The sequence below is a fragment of the Aphanomyces invadans genome, assembly GCF_000520115.1.
Source record: "Aphanomyces invadans strain NJM9701 unplaced genomic scaffold supercont1.1, whole genome shotgun sequence".
Lineage (NCBI taxonomy): Eukaryota > Oomycota > Saprolegniomycetes > Saprolegniales > Verrucalvaceae > Aphanomyces > Aphanomyces invadans.
In genome coordinates this window covers 2,678,531-2,695,065 of record NW_008580146.1, presented here as the reverse complement: position 1 = coordinate 2,695,065, position 16,535 = coordinate 2,678,531, and the positions used below count along the sequence as shown (strand labels likewise).

The following is a 16,535-nucleotide window of genomic DNA, read 5'->3' as shown; positions in this document are numbered from 1 at the left end:
AAAGATCCGGATAATGGGGTATAAATAGGGGCGATTTTTAACTTGTGAAATGTATGACATAGTCAATCGGGTGTCCCATGGAATGGGAAATCATCCGGATACGTGCAACTTGAGCCAGAAGAAAAACCACATGAAACAGACACTCCATTCATCGCCGCGATGAATGACACGGCGGGACGGAGCGGCCAATGCGTCGAAGTTGCGGTCCGCGTGCGACCGTTCCTTCCCAAAGAGTTGTTGACCGGTTCCAACGGCGTCGATGGATCCACCGTCGGTTCTTTAACCATCGACAAAGAGTACAACGCGATTGAAGTCACGTCCGCATCCACGACGATGTCGTTCTGCTTTGATCACGTGTTGGGACCGGAATGCACGCAGGATCAAATGTTTACGCGCGTGTTGCAGGTACGCATCGACATGTGCGATGCACTCACTCATCCTTGCTCGATTTGCGTAGCCGAAACTCGCCACGTTCCTCAATGGTGGGTGTGCCATACCGACGAAGCAAACATGTCCGCCTTTCTCACGATGTATATGGATGCACTGCAGGATTCAACACGACGGTCATCGGATACGGTCAGACTGCAAGTGGCAAGTCCCATACGATTGGGAGCGGGCTGACGAACCAAACCGAGGCGCATTGGGGTCTCATTCCCCGCATGTTGCACGAGATCTTCCGCAAGATCGAAGCTGACAAGCTCGATGCGCAACTGCACGTGTCGTTCCTTGAAATCTATGGCGAAGACATTCATGACTTGCTGCTACCCATCACGAGTACCAAGACTTCATCCGCCAGGACACCGCTCAATTTGCGCCAGGATCGGTCGGGGGTATTTGTCCAAGGTATTCGCGAGGTACAATGGACGAGACATGATCTAGATTTCAACGAAAGCCGTACCCGCAGGTCCAAGTCACAAGCGCGGGAGCCGCGCTCGAGCAACTCCGTATTGGATGCATGGCACGTATCACGGGCAGCACTGAAATGAACGATACATCGAGTCGATCCCACGCCGTGTACACGTTGACGCTGATCCAAAAGTCCAAACGAATCCAACCAGACGACGCGACGTTTATTGACACCGTCACAACCCTGTCGAAATTCACCTTTGTCGATTTGGCCGGCAGTGAGCGGTACGACGGTCTCCCGATCGAATGGGACTGCATTTGGCCATTGCCCAAGGCATGCATGGCATGCGTTGTGTTTGACGAACGAGGTCATGTTGTAATAGGCTCAAGAAAACAATGGCGGAAGGGACGCGAATGAAAGAAGGCATTCAAATCAACGGTACGTACCCGCCCGAATCTTCCGAATCGAGGCCAAATGCGCTCGCCCCACAAATGACATGTGTCCAATAACTGGTCATGTAGTCGGCCTCCTTGCGCTCGGCAACGTGATAAACGCGCTGGGCGACGAACAAAACCAAAAAAAGGAGACTTTCGTCCCGTATCGGTCGTCCAAGCTCACGCGGCTGCTCCAGGACGCACTCGGTGGCAACAGTCGCACCCTGTTCATGTACGGTGTGCGCCATGATGTGACGATTTTCACCTCCTTTCTCCAGTGCGTGCATATCTCCAGCCGTGGGCAATGCCGCCGAGAGCTTGAGCACGCTGCAATATGCCAACCGCGCGAGAAACATTCAAAACAAGGTGCGATGCGTCATGCCCATGGCAAGAAGCCGTCGCTTGACGCATTTGAACAACAGGCTGTGAAAAACTTGGATCCACGATCTGCCGAGGTGTCCAACCTGCACGCGTACGTGTCGATCTTACAGCGCGAACTCGTCCGGTCCATGTATTGCGACAACGACGTGAACGAAACCAAGTTGAACACGCTCTTGGCCGATCCAAAAGTGCAGCAATACCTGAAATCGTTGAAGGACAAGGACGCGCTGCTGGAAGTCCCTGCCAGCAGCGCCATCGCCTGCCACAACGACGACATGGCCGACGACGACGACGACAACGCCACGATCGACGTGACGCGAATCCCGAGCTACTTGAGTGTGCTCGAACTGGCGCTGGAAAAGGAAGCTGCGGTTTCCGATCGAACGCAGGGCGAACACGACTTCTACGTCCAGCGTCAAGCGCTCGAGCTCAAGCGGCGGCGGGAAATTGCACGCCGCGACACGCTGGAGCACCACCTCCGGGCGCTCAACGTGAACGTTGACGAGTACGACACGTGCCAGAAAAAGCTGGCCGCGCTGCACCAAAGGAAACTGGCGCAGCCCCACGACGAGTCCATCCATTCTGAATGGAAAGCGGCTCACGAGAGGCTCCAGCCGATCAAGAAAGCATATGCCGCATGGACGTACACGACCGATCGGTACATTTGTCGAGCGCTCGTGGCCAGACAAAGTCCTCATGGTGGTGTCTGCGTCGATAGACTCCGCGATGCAAAACAAGCCATTGAGAGTGTCGACGACGACATCCGATCCCTCGAAGCCAGGCTCAAGCAACTCCAAGTCGTGACCGAGCACATCATTGAGACCAAGGATAAGGAAATAGAACGTGTGCGCAAGTACCCACAAAGCACCGCCAAGTGGAGCCATCTCAACTCTGTCCAGCACATGAATGACTTGGAGGTACCACTAAAAATCCCCGAACACGACGAAGCAGCTCGGATCACAACATCGTTGTAGGCGCTGTACGGGAAAGACATGGTCAAACGAATTCTGCGACAACTCGAAGATTGCGAGAAGCGCATGATCGAATGGCTTGACAAATTCTCGGCTGATCCGTCCAAGCAGTGGCATCCCCATGCTCAGGCGTACTTGACCGAAGTCATGGTACATTGCTCGGTCCATCCTTGCGGCTGGGTCATGACGATGGAGATAGAATCGACTACACATCGAAGACACGGAAGCCAGTCTCATGCAAGCGCTTCGAAAACGCGCGACCACGCTGACGAGTTTTCTGCGAAAGGGCCCGCTTGGGGACCAAGACAAGATGGAGCTGCAAGCGATCGACGAGTCGATCCAAACACTCAGCGACACACTCAAGCGTCTCGAGGCAGAACATGCAGTGTTGTCGCAGCCGGAAACAGAAAAGCTGTCTGGTGAAGAGGCCGCCGCTGTGATTCAGGACCTTGTGGCTGTACTGGAGCACTCGAAACGCATGGAATTATGTGCAATTTTGGCAAAACAGTCGAGTGCTTCTTCGCACGGCGGCGGAGGAAGCACGTTGTCGTCATCGGTGGCCACCGCACCTGCGTTGGTCCTGGCCCGGGAAGACTTCGAGAGCCAACTCCACGCGTGGAAGTTGCAGCACGAGCGCGAAATGATCGAGACGTTGAAGAATCGCGACGACAACAGCGACGTGTACATTGCGTTGGAAGCCAAGGAACACGAGGTGGCCGACCTCAAACGCCAAATCGACATCATGACGAAACAAATCGAAGAAGGCAAGCAGCGCGAGTCCGCGTTTGCCGCGCTTCAGGTTGAACCCCACGATGTATCCTCGTTCGTCACTTGGACTTGTAGCGGTGCCAAGAAATGATGGCCGAGCTCGGGATTAAGGATGACGACAGCGATGAGCCCCTCCGCGACATCACGACAAAGTGCCAAGTAGAATTTGAACGGCTCTTGCTGAAGAAGCAGGAATCGTACGGAATTCTGGACCGACTCACTCAGGCCATTCAGTTGTGCGAAAAGGCACTCGGGTGCCACACGCACATCGATTTGCCCAAGACCGCGAAGCTGACAGATCAAATTCAACTTGCGCAAACGACGCTGGCCGAGTTGGAAAACACGGTTGCCCAGCGCGCCCTCTTGAGACTCCGGAACTTGAAAACTGCGTCCGAACTTTGCGACGATATGCAGCTCGGCATTGCCGCCCCCGTGCCCGAATCATCTGACCACGAAGAACGTATGTCGACGGAGCTCCAGCACCAGCTCATGCTCCAGGGAAAGATCGCGGAAGAGCTGCATCGGCTGCACAACGACATGTCGGTCTTTTCCATGTTTGACTCGATTGGGCAAAACAATGTTCGCGACATTGTGAATCTGACGACGCGGCTCCTTGCCGAGGGCAACCTCCCTCTGGGGGAACAGGCGCTCGAAGACGACACGGTGCTCATCACGCTCCTGAACGAGATGAAGGAGAGCCGCCTTCGCAACATGGAAGAAATCATGCAGAACACGCGACACTTGTTCCTGGAACTCCAATTTGTCCCCGACGATTTGAAGCGCATTAGCCGCAAGGTCGTCGACCGGCTGTCATTTGCGTTCGAGCCGTTGAACCTCGTGGAGAGGGTGTTGAACACAGGTGTGCTTCACGGTGTATGGCATACATTCGAGAGAAGTTGACGAGTTGTGTAGGCGGAGTCATGGACTTTACTAGCCACGGTCTGTCGTTCATGCAAGCGCTGTTTACCACGTAAGGAGGGGTGGCACGATAGATCGTCCGGTTGCCCTGACCTGCACCACGAATTCCCATAGACTCTTATCTATTCGAGAAATCCGCATTCAAACAAGACGTCGACTCAAGGCCAAGTGTGCGATCGCAGACCGAATGTACCAATCCGCCATGGCCCAGTGCAGGAGCTTCTACTCGCCGCCCAAAGTCGTCCACCCAAACAACCAGGAGCGAGTGACCAACGGAGCGCTGACAGAGTGGTGTGAACACGCATCGCTCGGGACGTATCAAGTGCGCAAGGCCGCCCAGGCATCGCTCAGCATGATCCAGGAAGAGCTCGATGCGTTTGGCATGGAAGAGGCCACCGATCGCCTCGACTTTATCTTGGGCACGCGAGACCGAGCCATTAGCGGCGCGCATCGCAAGCTTCTGGAAAAGTACATGCAAGACCACAACGCCAAGACATTCAACGTGTTGGGGGCGTCGTCGCCGTCGACAAAGAAACCCAACGCCCCACACTTTTTGCACGAGTTGGATCCGTATGCGACCGAGCTGGGGTCGATGCTCGCCCATGCGCTCGATAGCCAAGTGCTGGATCATCTCCAAAGCGAACTGAATGAGTTTCGAGTTCTCCAGACCATCTTAACGGACGCGTACACACGGCTGTCGTCGCTAGGCAACATCATGAAGTGCGTGACCCAGGTGCGATTCCTTCGTAGCCATGTCCTGTGTACGATTCATTTCATCATGTATTTTGTGCTATCTAGATTCGAGACTACAACAAGAAAATCGCCGAGTTTGAATCGGCTGCCAGCGACAGCGACCGGCTGCTTGACCGCCGCACCAGTTCGTTGCGCCTGTTGGATGAGGAAAAGTTTCGCAAGTCAGCAGCCAAGAAGTATCCGTTGTACGTGTCAATCCGAACGCGGTGTTCCGCCACGGCTACGATCACTTGTCCATCTAGGTTGGTTCAAAAAGTTCGCGAAGAGATCCACAAGTGGACGTCGCAGACGGCGAACGGATTCGACTTGACCATCTTGGGCCAGGATATGCAAGCGCTCCTGCTCGACACGGTCAACTTAAACACAGACCTGATGCACCTTTCGCTCACCAACAACTCCCGACGGTCACGCAAACCCGTGTAGACCAAACTAAATTAAGCAATCGCCATCCCGACACCAAGATCCCCTGGCGGCTTTTTGTTCAACGGCCACGACGACATCGGATGGACAGTAAACATGTACGCCTTGTCGCTTTCGGCAAACGCATGATGGCCGGTTGGACGCGTGTGGAATGCTTGAAAGATAGAGGACAGCCAAGTCCATGCCGACGGCCATGGAGGTATCGCTTTTTGGACGATGGCTTCTGGACGGGCTATTTCGTCGTAGACAAACGAGGATTCCCCGTCCGAATCGTCTTCTACTTGGTTGCTGCTATCGTCCTGTGTCGTCGTTTTCGTGTCGTTGGGTAGAGCGGGGTGGCTGGTCGTGGCGGTGTGACTCGCGCCCGAGTGAATTCGTAGCGGCTTGGGTCGACGCTGCTGCAACCTCTCAATAGTCGCGTTGGCCTGTGTGATCCGATCGTAGTTAGTCTGCGCGACGACGGTCGACGACGGTGTGCACCTCGGCCAGTTGAGCGTGCAGCGATTGAATCGTATCGCGCAACTGTTGCACGAGGACTTTGTGCGCTTCGCCTGCGTTTTTCACGGGGGTGTTTGAAATTTGCTACGTCGACAAGTGATGTGAGGATCGAGGCCGCGTCATGCCAATTTGTACTTGGGCTCGAGCGGCGTACTGCAGCGTGCTCAAGTTTTCTTCGTAGCACAAATCGCTGGGCGACAAGCACACGATCATGACTGTGATACTGTTGCCCCCCAGACTACGCCGCATGACTGCAGTCACCGGCGGAGCGACGAAAAACAACTACCTACCTGTGCTTGAGCAGCGACGTCAACTTGGAGTCTCTGTACGGCACGTGTGTCTTGGCCACGGCGTTTTGTCCAGTTGGATTCATGTTTGCTTCATCGCTCAGCACTTGGATCACTTGCCGCAGGACAAACAGCGACTTGTTGATGCCAATCGACTCTTGCAGCGTCACTCCTGCGTAGAAATTGTCGTCATGCAGTAAACGATCGAGAGCTGCAGGCGCACCCGTGGCGCCCGTTTTGACAATGCGCTCCGACCCAGCCAAGTCCACTGGAACAACACAAATGAGTTGCGCCGCTTCAATTTGTCCATGCGTCGACAGACGTACCCAAGCACAACTTGGTCGTTGTGACCAGCGACGGGTTCTCCAAATCAATGCTCTCCACGTAGATTGTGTAGATGCAATGGGACCGAGACGACGCAGCGTTCATGTTGGTCGTGGCCATGATTTTATCTTTGACACCTTCCGTGAACTTGAGCAGCATCTACAATACCACCGCAGACACCGCGAGTTACCAAACCCATCGTGGGAACGGCGGCCCACCTCTTCGCCGCTGGCGCTGTCGACCATGGTCAAATCCTCGACGAAAAATTCCTGGTCCGCCGCCCACCGCAGCTTAAGGCACCTAAAACGACCGCGCTCGTTTGTGAGAAATGCACTGTCGCAACGGCGACTGCGGACGGACTGCTTGGATGATGGGTTGAACAGATCGAGAATCTACACACTCGTGAGAGACGATTTGGTTGCGTCGCACGATGCAGTCCAGCTATGGGCACGACGATTGAGTACGTATCGCACCTGTTCGTTGTAGATTTGCACAAACGAGCTTTTGACACGGTATGCCTTGTTCTACATCGCGTTACACAAAATCGTCCATCAGCACCCGGCGCGACGCGATGGCGGATGGCACGTGCTTTGATGACCGCTGCCGTCTTGAGAGCATCGAAGAGTTCGAGGATCACTCGTGGGACAATCTATCGACACGAACGTGCGCCGTCAGCTCGGATAACGGAGACGACGATACCCCAAGTCGGTCGGACGCCACGTCGATCTTGGCTTTCGTGGAGGCACGCTCGGATGCCTTACTCGCTATCCTCTGCTCCCCCCTCGGTGCATGAGATGGCATATCTAGGGACGGATGACGACGGCACCTCGTATTCAAAACCTTCCATCGTGTAAGTCTTTCCCGACCCGGTTTGCCCATACGCAAACAATGTGGCATGATAGCCTTCCAAGACACTTGCAATGGACTGCGCGACGCCCGCGGTGTCGTACACCTCTTTCTGCGTCGCCGATGGTCCCAGCACATGGTCGAATCGAAACTCCTTCTGCGACGAGTCGGTCACGCCAAGGCGGACAGTATGGTTGCCGAGCTGCAACGTCTCACACGAATGCGTCTTCTCGGCTGGCAGCTGTGGCCGCACTCGGACCACCACGCGGATCTACCGCCGCGGCAAGTTGCTATCTGCAAAGCCACCATCAACGAGGCGTACCTTGCTCTTCATGTCTCGGCCACGATGCCCTCACGCGCGATGCGAAGATCGATGGGTGTGCAACGCCAGCACAAAAGTGTGAATTTTGATATTCCTAATTAGGAAATCACTTGACCTTATTTCGGAATTTCCTTCGCAGCTGGTCAGGTGCCATGCAGGACCCGGCAAGGGCTGGTCGCATGGAGAGGAAGGCAAAGGGCCAGGATGACCTGCCCGTGCGACCGCGACGGCTTCTCGTTTGCAATGGAGTGTGGCACGGTGGAGCGACGTCGAGAGCACATTCACTGGCGTGATGTCTAGTGTGTGCTTGGACTGTCGTCGTGCGGAATATGACCAGCTGGGCCGGTGAGATGGAGTGGCGCTAGTCACTGCGGAGGATGAGACCAACGAATATGCATGCGCGAGGTGCGCCACAGAACGACAGCGGTTGACCGTGATGAGATGCGTGCTGCTTGAGCACACCATCGCCTACAGAGTTCTACCCCGGTAGACATAAAGACCTCCTGTCCAAGCACAAGTTGATGGGATTGCAAGGGGCACGAGATGGAGTCGCCGTGGTGCACGAACACAAACATCGAGCGTAATTTGTGTCACGTTGAGACCAAACACTACGCCGCTATATACGTCGAATAGCTTCACACGTGAGTTAGTTGGCTTTCGGGGGTGCTGCTGTCGCGGCGTCGTGCTTGCCAGACTGCCAGGACGGGCAGCGATCGGCGACGGGCACGCCGGCCAAGGCGGACTCAATGTGTTGACCGCATCCGGCCCACGTCGGCTTGTGGCACACAGAGCATTCAATCTTGCGGCACATGGTTCGTCAATGAAAGGGTCGAGGTCGTTGAGGCGCGGCTCAAATGCCAAAATGAGCGGCCGCCGCGACGATGAACGGTTGGATTACTAAAATCAGTGACTGTTCCAATGATTGCTAAAATTCGCAAAACGCCCAACAGCATCGGAATAATCATGTCCCATGGAATATGGAGGATCTCCAACTCAACCACTTTATCCGGCATCAACCGGATGGTTGCGGTGGCCTCACGCAGCATTTGCCCATTGTCGATTCGACCTCCCGCACCAAGTACGTCCCCGCAACCGAGCCAACATGTGCATGAAGATTGAATGCTCTGTGTGCCACAAGCCGACGTGGGCCGGATGCGGCCAGCACATTGAGTCCGCCTTGGCTGGCGTGCCCGTCGCCGATCGCTGCCCATCCTGGCAGACTGGCAAGCACGACGCCGCGACAGCAGCACCCCCAAAAGCCAACTAACTGCTCAATATATGATCGCAATACTATGGCGCTAGCACAAGTAGATCGACCAAACTTAGTGGCGCTTTTGCTTGGAGTCGGCTGGGCGTCCCGAAAAACAGTTGCAGAAGCATCCGAGGAGCAGTCCGATCGTCAAGCCCGAGGCGAATATGGCCAAGATGGCGTTCTTTTTCGTGACGAGCAATTGCACAATGTCGAGGCGCACGGCATCCAGTTCCTTCTTGACAGCGTCGACTGCACTGGGCACTCCCGGCACGGTAACTTTGGCGATCGATGCATATCCACTCTGTGCGAATTTCACCAATGCTTCTTTCGTACGCGCGGCTTCGTAAGCGTACATAGACCCCTTGTGAAAGAACAGGATAGTGGGAAAGCCCTTGATATCAAAGCGCTTTCCAAGGGCGGCATTCTCTGTCACGTCCACCTTGGCGACATTCACCGACCCATGCAATTCTACAGGACATGTTCATGAGGTGGACGTTAGGGATCGAAAAACGAACCATCCGCGACTTGCTCGAAGACTGGGGCAAGGCTCTTGCAATGGCCACACCAAGGAGCGTAAAACTCGACAAGCCAGTCGCCAGTGGTGGCTCCAGTTGACGCTTGCGTCAAGTGTTCGAAGGAGTCCACGGTGAGATCGATTACATTGCTTGCGGCACACGCCAGCGCGATGGCGAGCACCAGGAGAAGCGATCGGACGGCGTGCATGGTAGCGTTTAGGCAGTTGATAGTGTGAGGCAAGCGATGTGCACAGACACGAATTTCTCCCCTATAGAAGAGACTTCTATCTTGAAATTTGTATGCGATACGTAGGGGTGGATCGTAAAATATAACAAAATGAGGCCAGAAATCGACCACCATCTTGAGAACTTGCCTTTCCCTGAGTGGTCGCCAATAGGGACAAAACGGTTCTCCAATTGTTAGGACAACACACAGGGCGAAAGAACACGAGGCAATGCACCTTATGAAGGCAATGGGTACGTAAATTAGCATCTACACGGCCTTCTCGGGGGTCGCGCCATAGTGCGCAACTTCTTCGTTCTGCTCTTCCACGCGGATGCGGCGCACGGACATGGCGTTCTTATATCCTGGATGCTGTTGATATCGAGTGAGTTGGATCTGGTCGAAACAGTACATTGCATTCGACGAACCTGGAGAATGATAAAAAAGTTCACGAGGGCCAAGATGCAAAAGCACACGCCGACCGCAATTCCATAAGGACCTTGCGTTGGGCACCACGTCCCGATCCTAAAGACACATGAATACTTCGACGTATCCCTGGAAAATGAGCCACGTACACCAGGAACAAGGCACCACGACCATACGCTGTGTACATGAAGCCCAAGTAGTCTTGGACGATTTTGGACGCGTTCGGGAAGTTCTCGCGGAGTTCAAACAAGATGATGAGCAAGGCTTGGACCGTGATGAATAACGACGACATGAATCCTTTGTACGAGTCCAAATGGTAGAAATGGTACAAGCCCAACCAGCCCAGCAAGAACCCCATGAGCAAGTTGATCAAGCGAAGATATCCGTTGATACGTTCGATCTCCATTTGCTTGAACTTGTTCATGGCGGACTCGCTGGCACTACCGGGCAACAAATTCGTTCGCTCTGAAGACGCGACGGCTGCAGCTACAGGGACAGCAACAGGGACAGGCGTCGCCACAGGTGTGGGCTTGGCTACGGGCTTCTCGGCTGGATTGGCAGTAGGAGATGCCACAGCGGCCGGTGGTGCAGGGGTGGAGTCAGCAGGCGAGTCCATCGAGGCTTTTCGATTCTGAGCGCAAACTGACTTGGCCATGCCATTGGGTACTACTCGAGTGATCCGGATAAAAATCAATTTATCCGTAATTTCGAAGTGAAATGCTGGCCTGTGATTGGCGGGGCGATCCAGCGACGCTAAATTTTCGCCCTTTTTCGATAAAATTTTACCACGTTTTGAGAAAAGTTTCGGACGTGATCGCAACTGAAAGTCGTCATGGGCGACGAGGTAGTGATGCTGAAGGCAAAGGTTGCCGCGCTCGAAGCGCGACTCCGCGATGTGGAAGGAAAGAAAAATGCGGCAAGTCGTGTGCAACTGGCTTCCATGAGCGCAGAGGTTGTCGACAGCAACCCGTACAGTCGCCTCATGGCGTTGAAACGCATGGGGGTCGTACCCAACTACGAAGACATTCGCAAGTTGTCCGTGTTGGTGGTGGGTCTTGGTGGTATTGGGTCCGTCGCGGCAGAGATGCTCACGCGATGTGGTATCGGCAAGTTGATTCTGTACGATTACGACCGTGTAGAACTTGCCAACATGAATCGTCTCTTCTTTCAACCTTCTCAGGCTGGAATGACCAAGACCGCCGCCGCAACGCAAACCCTGGTCGAGATCAACCCGGCCGTGTCGTTCGAAGAATTCGCAATGGATATTACAACCCCGGCGAACTTTGAGCATCTACTCGACCGCATCCAGCTCGGTGGAATCCTCCCGAACTCTCCGGTATGGGGGTCTCATTCGGGCCACATGCATCGTTTCATGGCACGGTCGCGCAGGTTGACTTGGTCTTGAGCTGCGTCGACAACTTTGCTGCTCGCATGTCCATTAACGAAGCGTGCAATGAACTGGACCAGGCCTGGATGGAGAGCGGCGTGTCCGAGGACGCCGTGTCCGGCCATATTCAAACGCTTCTGCCAGGTCGCACTGCATGCTTCGAGTGCCTACCGCCGCTGATTGTTGCCAGCGGCATCAGAGAATCCACCCTCAAGCGAGAAGGCGTGTGCGCGGCGTCCCTACCGACCACAATGGGACTTGTCGCGGGTCTCTTGGTGCAAAACGCGCTCAAGTTTCTTCTCGAGTTTGGGCAGGTACGCATGGATTTCATCTGTCGATATGGTCGACGTTGTTATGACACTATCGAGTGACTTTAGGTGTCGTACTACTTGGGCTATAGCGCCATGACAGACTTTTTTCCACGAGGCGTAATGCGACCCAATCCAGAATGCGCCAGCCGCCACTGCCGACGCCAACAAATGGTTCACAAATCCTGGACACCCATGGAATGGGTACGGCCGGCGGCTACGCATGACACGATCGTGCACGACGACAACGAGTGGGGCATCACAATGTGCGGTCCGATAGCTGATTCGTTGCAACTTTCAGTTGAGGGTACGAAGAAGTTGCTCGATTCCGTCTGGGTCATGGAGAGGTCTCTAGGAGTGGCGACTCCCGCGCCTGCACTTGCATTTGCGTACGAGCCGACAAATGTGCTAAATGCCGAAGCAGGACGAATAGTGGCGGTCCCGACCGAAGCGTCGCTGGAGGACTTGATGGGCCAGCTTCACGCGCTTCCATGAAACACCAAGAAAAGCAACTTGTAATTTTACATTTTCACCTTGTATTTCATGTGCGTTTTGAACAGGAGAGATGCCCCAAGAACTTGCTCTATTCTGCCTTTACTGTTTTGGCAGTCGAACGTGACCTTCTTGTGCAGCACTGCGTCAAAATTGCTCCCATGACGAACCCAAAGCCGACGCTCCCAACGACGAGAGCCATCATGGCTGCATGATCCTCCTGCGCCCATCGCGCAACGGTAGCGACTGCGCCGATTTCGAGCGCCGTCTCGAGAAGAAATGCCGACTCCACGGGACCCGTGGGAACCATGTAGGTATGCGTGGCAAAGGCCATGATAGCGTCCACGTTGTGCGGCCCATGATACGGATACGCCTCTCCCTGAGCGAGTAAAACCAGCGCAGGAATCGATTTCAGCCCAAAATGAGTCTTGAGAGACGGCGTTGCCTCTACCGTCGCCACTATCACGTGATGCGGTTGCAACGTCATCGCAATCGCTTCCAAGAGCGGGGCGAGTGCGTGTTTGTGCTGTTTACGTGGGGCGATGAACGCCACGAGCCACGTACCGTTGTTGGTGGTTGTGTTCGTCAAGGCATCTTCCGTCAACTCGACCACTTTGGACAGGCGACGAACCATCGGCAGCTTGGTCGCCGGCGTGCTGCGAAACCCGCCTCTTACGAACGTCGTCAAATCGTCCGTCGCCCAGTCCCCCGAATACGAGTACATCATCGATCCATTCGACACGAGCAAGATTGCTGGAGCGTCAATGCCCGCCGTTCGCATGGCCTCGACGACTTGGACGGACTTGTCGCTCTCAACGTTGACGCGCCCAAACGACACGTGGTCCTTGAGCGCCACGACCCAATTCTCGACAAGGTCCGACAGCGGTGGCGCGTAGACTACGACCAGCCACGGGCGAACATCCTTCGTCGACAAGTCCATGAGCACACCCTCAAACGTGGCGTCCGTGAGCGAAAGCACTCGAGACGGTCGTTTCTTTCCATCTTCTGGCACGAGCTCGCTCCACGACGGCAGCGGCACAGCAGTACTGGCGTTCTTCTCGCCTCGGGCAAACGCTGTGAGAGCCCCAAGTTGCCGCTTGCCCTTGTATTTGTACATCATGTTCTGGTCCACGAACACAATCGTGGGAAGACCTTGGAGCTGGAACAACTTGCTCAACGCGATGTTGGCGACGACGTCGACTTGACCAACGTGCACGTGTCCTGACAACGCGACAGCCACGCCATTCCAAATGGGTTCCAACCGGCGGCAATGCCCGCACCAGTCGGCATAAAACTTGATCAGCCACGGCTTGGAGGACCTCCGAATGCGATCGAACCCGTCCGTCGTCAATGGGACCACTGCACCGGTCGGTATGTTTTCCCACGTGGCGATGCTATCGGGGTCTGGCAACGCGAACGCCTCTTCGCTCTTGTACCCTCCCGTCGCAAACGCCTCCAGCGCCGCGACGGTCCACCATCCGACGAAAGGCGTCATCGTGCCATTCAAAAACAGGATGATGGTCGGTGTGGAAGAGAGCTGCAGCTGTGTCACGAATCGAGGGTACGCTACAATGTCGATCTGTGCCATCGACAGACGCGGCGTGTCTCGGAGGTTCCAGGCCACTTCGTCGTACACGTCAAACTGGTCCTCGACCCAGGCGTCGCCTTCGGCGTCGACAAACGCAATCAACCACGCGCCAGTATCTGCTCTGGACTGCACAAACAGGTCGAACTCTCGCTCGCTCAGAGCGATCACATCGCCGACTTCTTCCAGGGTGCCGTACTCCGACTCTTCTTCATCCTCGCCCTCCACGTCGTCATCGTCATTATCGTCGTCGCCATCGGCGGTGGCGTCAAGCGGCACTTCGACATTCACGGCACTCGTCGCCATTCGACCGTCGCAATCATGTTGAGACTGACCACACATACGTTGCTCCACGTCCTCCTGATCATCGTCATTCTCGTCATCTTCGTCATCATCGACATCATCGTCATCGTCGTCAACGTCGTCGTCATCGTCGTCATCGTCATCGTCGTCATCGTCACTGCCACCACTACTTTCATCGTTTTCGTTCGGACTTTCATCCTCTGCGTCTTCTTCGTCGATCGATTCAATTTCCACCTTCTTGAGGGGAAGCGGCGAGTGGAATTGCATCGTCGTGGCGGTGCCTGGTCCAGGCGCAGGGATGCTATGAAGCTGACCCGACTGGAGTTGCCGACGCGCGTACGCCACCAAATTCGACACAGTCCGGTGTCCATGGAACGTGCGATACATCCGGCCTTTGGAAAACACAACCAAACTTGGGAAACCCAACAACCCGAACCGCTTGCTCCATACATGAAGCGTCTCCGCAGGCAACTTGAACGACCCCACATGGAGTGTCCCGCGCAGACCCACTGACACTTGGTCCAACACGAGCAGGACATCGCCGCACGGACCGCAGTTGGCTGTGTGAAACAGAATGAACCAGTCGCCGCCGCCTCCAGTTTGGATCTGCGTCACCGTGTCAAATGAGTCGGGAGCGAGCTCCACGACATGGCTCTGCGACGGATCGAATCGTTCGACGGGGGGAGGGACGGCGGTGCCGTCGCCGCTCGACACGTACCCACCTCGCGCAAACGCCATCAGTTCTCGCACGGTGTGGGGTCCGCGATACTTGTGCATCTTTCCGTGGGCAAATACCACCACGGTTGGATACGTTTGGATGCGAAAGCGCGCCTTGAGCGGCACGTGCTCGTCCGCATCCACCATCGCGACATGAATATCCTCGGCATCGAGGAGCGGTGCGAGTTGTTCGAACAAGGGTGTCAGCGACTTGCAGTGCTTGCACCGTGGAGCATAAAAGTCGACAAGCCAAACTCCTGCGTTGCCACTCGTCGCTTCGGTGAGGTCGTCAAAGGAGTCGGTCGTGAGTGTGACAACCATGGCGTTCGAGTTGGACATGTGGAAGTCGCGAGGTATGGCGCCATCTACAGGTGGCACTGGGGTAAACGCAGACGCTTTGTATCCGCCCAACGCATACTGTTTCAGGCGATCCACCGTGCGGTCCCCTTGGAAACGAGTGTGCACACTGCCTTGGGAAAGTAGGAGCATCGTGGGAGTTGCTATCCCTGTCAGTCCAAACCGGGTGTTCAAGTCGGGATTCACGTCGACATTGACTTCAGCCACGTGCACCTTCCCTTGGAGAGCCACAGCGACTTGCTTCCATACGGGCGACAAGTCTTTGCACACGTCGGACGATGGTGTGCAAAACAGGACAAACCAGTCGCCGTTGTCTCCATCCAAGGCGTGTGTTGTCGCCTCAAAACAGTCGGCCGTCAGCTCGATCACTTCCTGTGCAGACGCGATGGCACAGACGAGTAAACTTAGCAGGACTGCCGCGCGGACAGGTCGCACGCATCGCTTCATCGTGCGATGTGACTGTCGACGGATCGACGGCGCAATGGAGACAATATCATCTCATGACACCCCATATTTTATTACCTTCCAGCATCTTAACTTTCATATGTGTAGGGAAATAGAATTGTGTTTAAAAATATTTTCTACATTCGATCGACATGACTGATGTACAGTGCACGAAATAATTACCGCAGCAATTTGAGTTGGAGGTACATTAATCGCGATATACTGAAGATTCGAATGTGCGCAATAATAATTATTTCGCGGACTGTACACTCTGCATATTCGCACTGGGAAGTTATTTGGTTCAGAGTGGTGAATTCCTGGGGCGGCGGCATGCACACACACAAAGCGGATCATCATGCAATGTGGATAAAGAGAGCGTTGATGAAGGGGCGGCAGCAGCGCCGAGACTATGCCGCTCGAGTCTGGGATAACATACCAACTTGGAAGGCAGTCGTCATGAAGAGGATTAAAGGATGTCCCCCTTTATCGTGTACGCTCGTCCTATGGGCGGCGGCATGCACACACACACACAAAGCGGATCATCATGCAATGTGGATAAAGAGAGCGTTGATGAAGGGGCGGCAGCAGCGCCGAGACTATGCCGCTCGAGTCTGGGATAACATACCAACTTGGAAGGCAGTCGTCATGAAGAGGATTAAAGGATGTCCCCCTTTATCGTGTACGCTCGTCCTATGGGCGGCGGCATGCACACACACACACAAAGCGGATCATCATGCAATGTGGATAAAGAGAGCGT

General features: G+C 54.9%; 6 protein-coding genes across 18 annotated transcripts; 2 read left to right on the top strand and 4 right to left on the bottom strand.

The window, feature by feature from the left end:
- Positions 1-159: 159 nt before the first annotated feature.
- Positions 160-5,534, top strand: H310_00816 (hypothetical protein; the record flags this gene model as incomplete). The annotated part of the gene is made up of 16 exons (XM_008863738.1): positions 160-405; positions 458-482; positions 550-854; positions 905-1,131; positions 1,230-1,285; positions 1,369-1,513; positions 1,560-1,647; positions 1,704-2,320; positions 2,381-2,579; positions 2,637-2,783; positions 2,833-3,432; positions 3,477-4,260; positions 4,314-4,371; positions 4,434-5,052; positions 5,118-5,257; positions 5,315-5,534. 16 exons carry the CDS (start codon positions 160-162, stop codon positions 5,493-5,495), a joined length of 4,437 nt encoding a protein of 1,478 aa, XP_008861960.1. The 3' UTR covers positions 5,496-5,534.
- On the bottom strand, positions 5,075-7,833 carry H310_00815 (hypothetical protein). Of its 11 annotated transcripts, none has more exons than XM_008863728.1 (14): positions 7,770-7,833; positions 7,428-7,718; positions 7,301-7,372; positions 7,191-7,250; positions 7,075-7,125; positions 6,962-6,993; positions 6,820-6,901; positions 6,604-6,760; positions 6,501-6,545; positions 6,281-6,449; positions 6,126-6,228; positions 5,973-6,074; positions 5,451-5,917; positions 5,075-5,411 (listed from the first exon to the last, which is right to left on the bottom strand). In XM_008863728.1, the coding sequence occupies exons 1-13, from the start codon at positions 7,779-7,781 to the stop codon at positions 5,507-5,509; spliced, it is 1,587 nt and encodes a 528-aa protein (XP_008861950.1). In that variant the 5' UTR covers positions 7,782-7,833; the 3' UTR covers positions 5,075-5,411; positions 5,451-5,506. The 11 variants fall into 11 exon arrangements, with proteins under 11 accessions (XP_008861950.1, XP_008861951.1, XP_008861958.1 ...); XM_008863729.1 differs by having other exon boundaries at positions 5,462-5,917; XM_008863736.1 differs by having other exon boundaries at positions 6,820-6,993.
- A 1,166-nt stretch (positions 7,834-8,999) lies between these two features.
- H310_00814 (protein disulfide-isomerase domain) lies at positions 9,000-9,822 on the bottom strand. The gene is made up of 2 exons (XM_008863726.1): positions 9,537-9,822; positions 9,000-9,489 (listed from the first exon to the last, which is right to left on the bottom strand). The coding sequence occupies exons 1-2, from the start codon at positions 9,742-9,744 to the stop codon at positions 9,092-9,094; spliced, it is 606 nt and encodes a 201-aa protein (XP_008861948.1). The 5' UTR covers positions 9,745-9,822; the 3' UTR covers positions 9,000-9,091.
- Positions 9,823-9,972: 150 nt separating this feature from the next.
- On the bottom strand, positions 9,973-10,821 carry H310_00813 (hypothetical protein). The gene is made up of 3 exons (XM_008863725.1): positions 10,335-10,821; positions 10,188-10,284; positions 9,973-10,131 (listed from the first exon to the last, which is right to left on the bottom strand). The coding sequence occupies exons 1-3, from the start codon at positions 10,799-10,801 to the stop codon at positions 10,030-10,032; spliced, it is 666 nt and encodes a 221-aa protein (XP_008861947.1). The 5' UTR covers positions 10,802-10,821; the 3' UTR covers positions 9,973-10,029.
- A 169-nt stretch (positions 10,822-10,990) lies between these two features.
- Positions 10,991-14,400, top strand: H310_00812 (hypothetical protein). 3 transcript variants are annotated; one of them, XM_008863724.1, is made up of 5 exons: positions 10,992-11,304; positions 11,366-11,521; positions 11,575-11,886; positions 11,950-12,187; positions 12,236-14,400. In XM_008863724.1, exons 1-5 carry the CDS (start codon positions 11,281-11,283, stop codon positions 12,373-12,375), a joined length of 870 nt encoding a protein of 289 aa, XP_008861946.1. In that variant the 5' UTR covers positions 10,992-11,280; the 3' UTR covers positions 12,376-14,400. The 3 variants fall into 3 exon arrangements, with proteins under 3 accessions (XP_008861944.1, XP_008861946.1, XP_008861945.1); XM_008863723.1 differs by having other exon boundaries at positions 10,992-11,521; positions 12,236-12,395; positions 12,441-13,937; XM_008863722.1 differs by having other exon boundaries at positions 10,991-11,521.
- On the bottom strand, positions 12,343-15,821 carry H310_00811 (hypothetical protein). Its single transcript, XM_008863721.1, has one exon. It carries the CDS (start codon positions 15,779-15,781, stop codon positions 12,464-12,466), a length of 3,318 nt encoding a protein of 1,105 aa, XP_008861943.1. The 5' UTR covers positions 15,782-15,821; the 3' UTR covers positions 12,343-12,463.
- Positions 15,822-16,535: the final 714 nt, after the last annotated feature.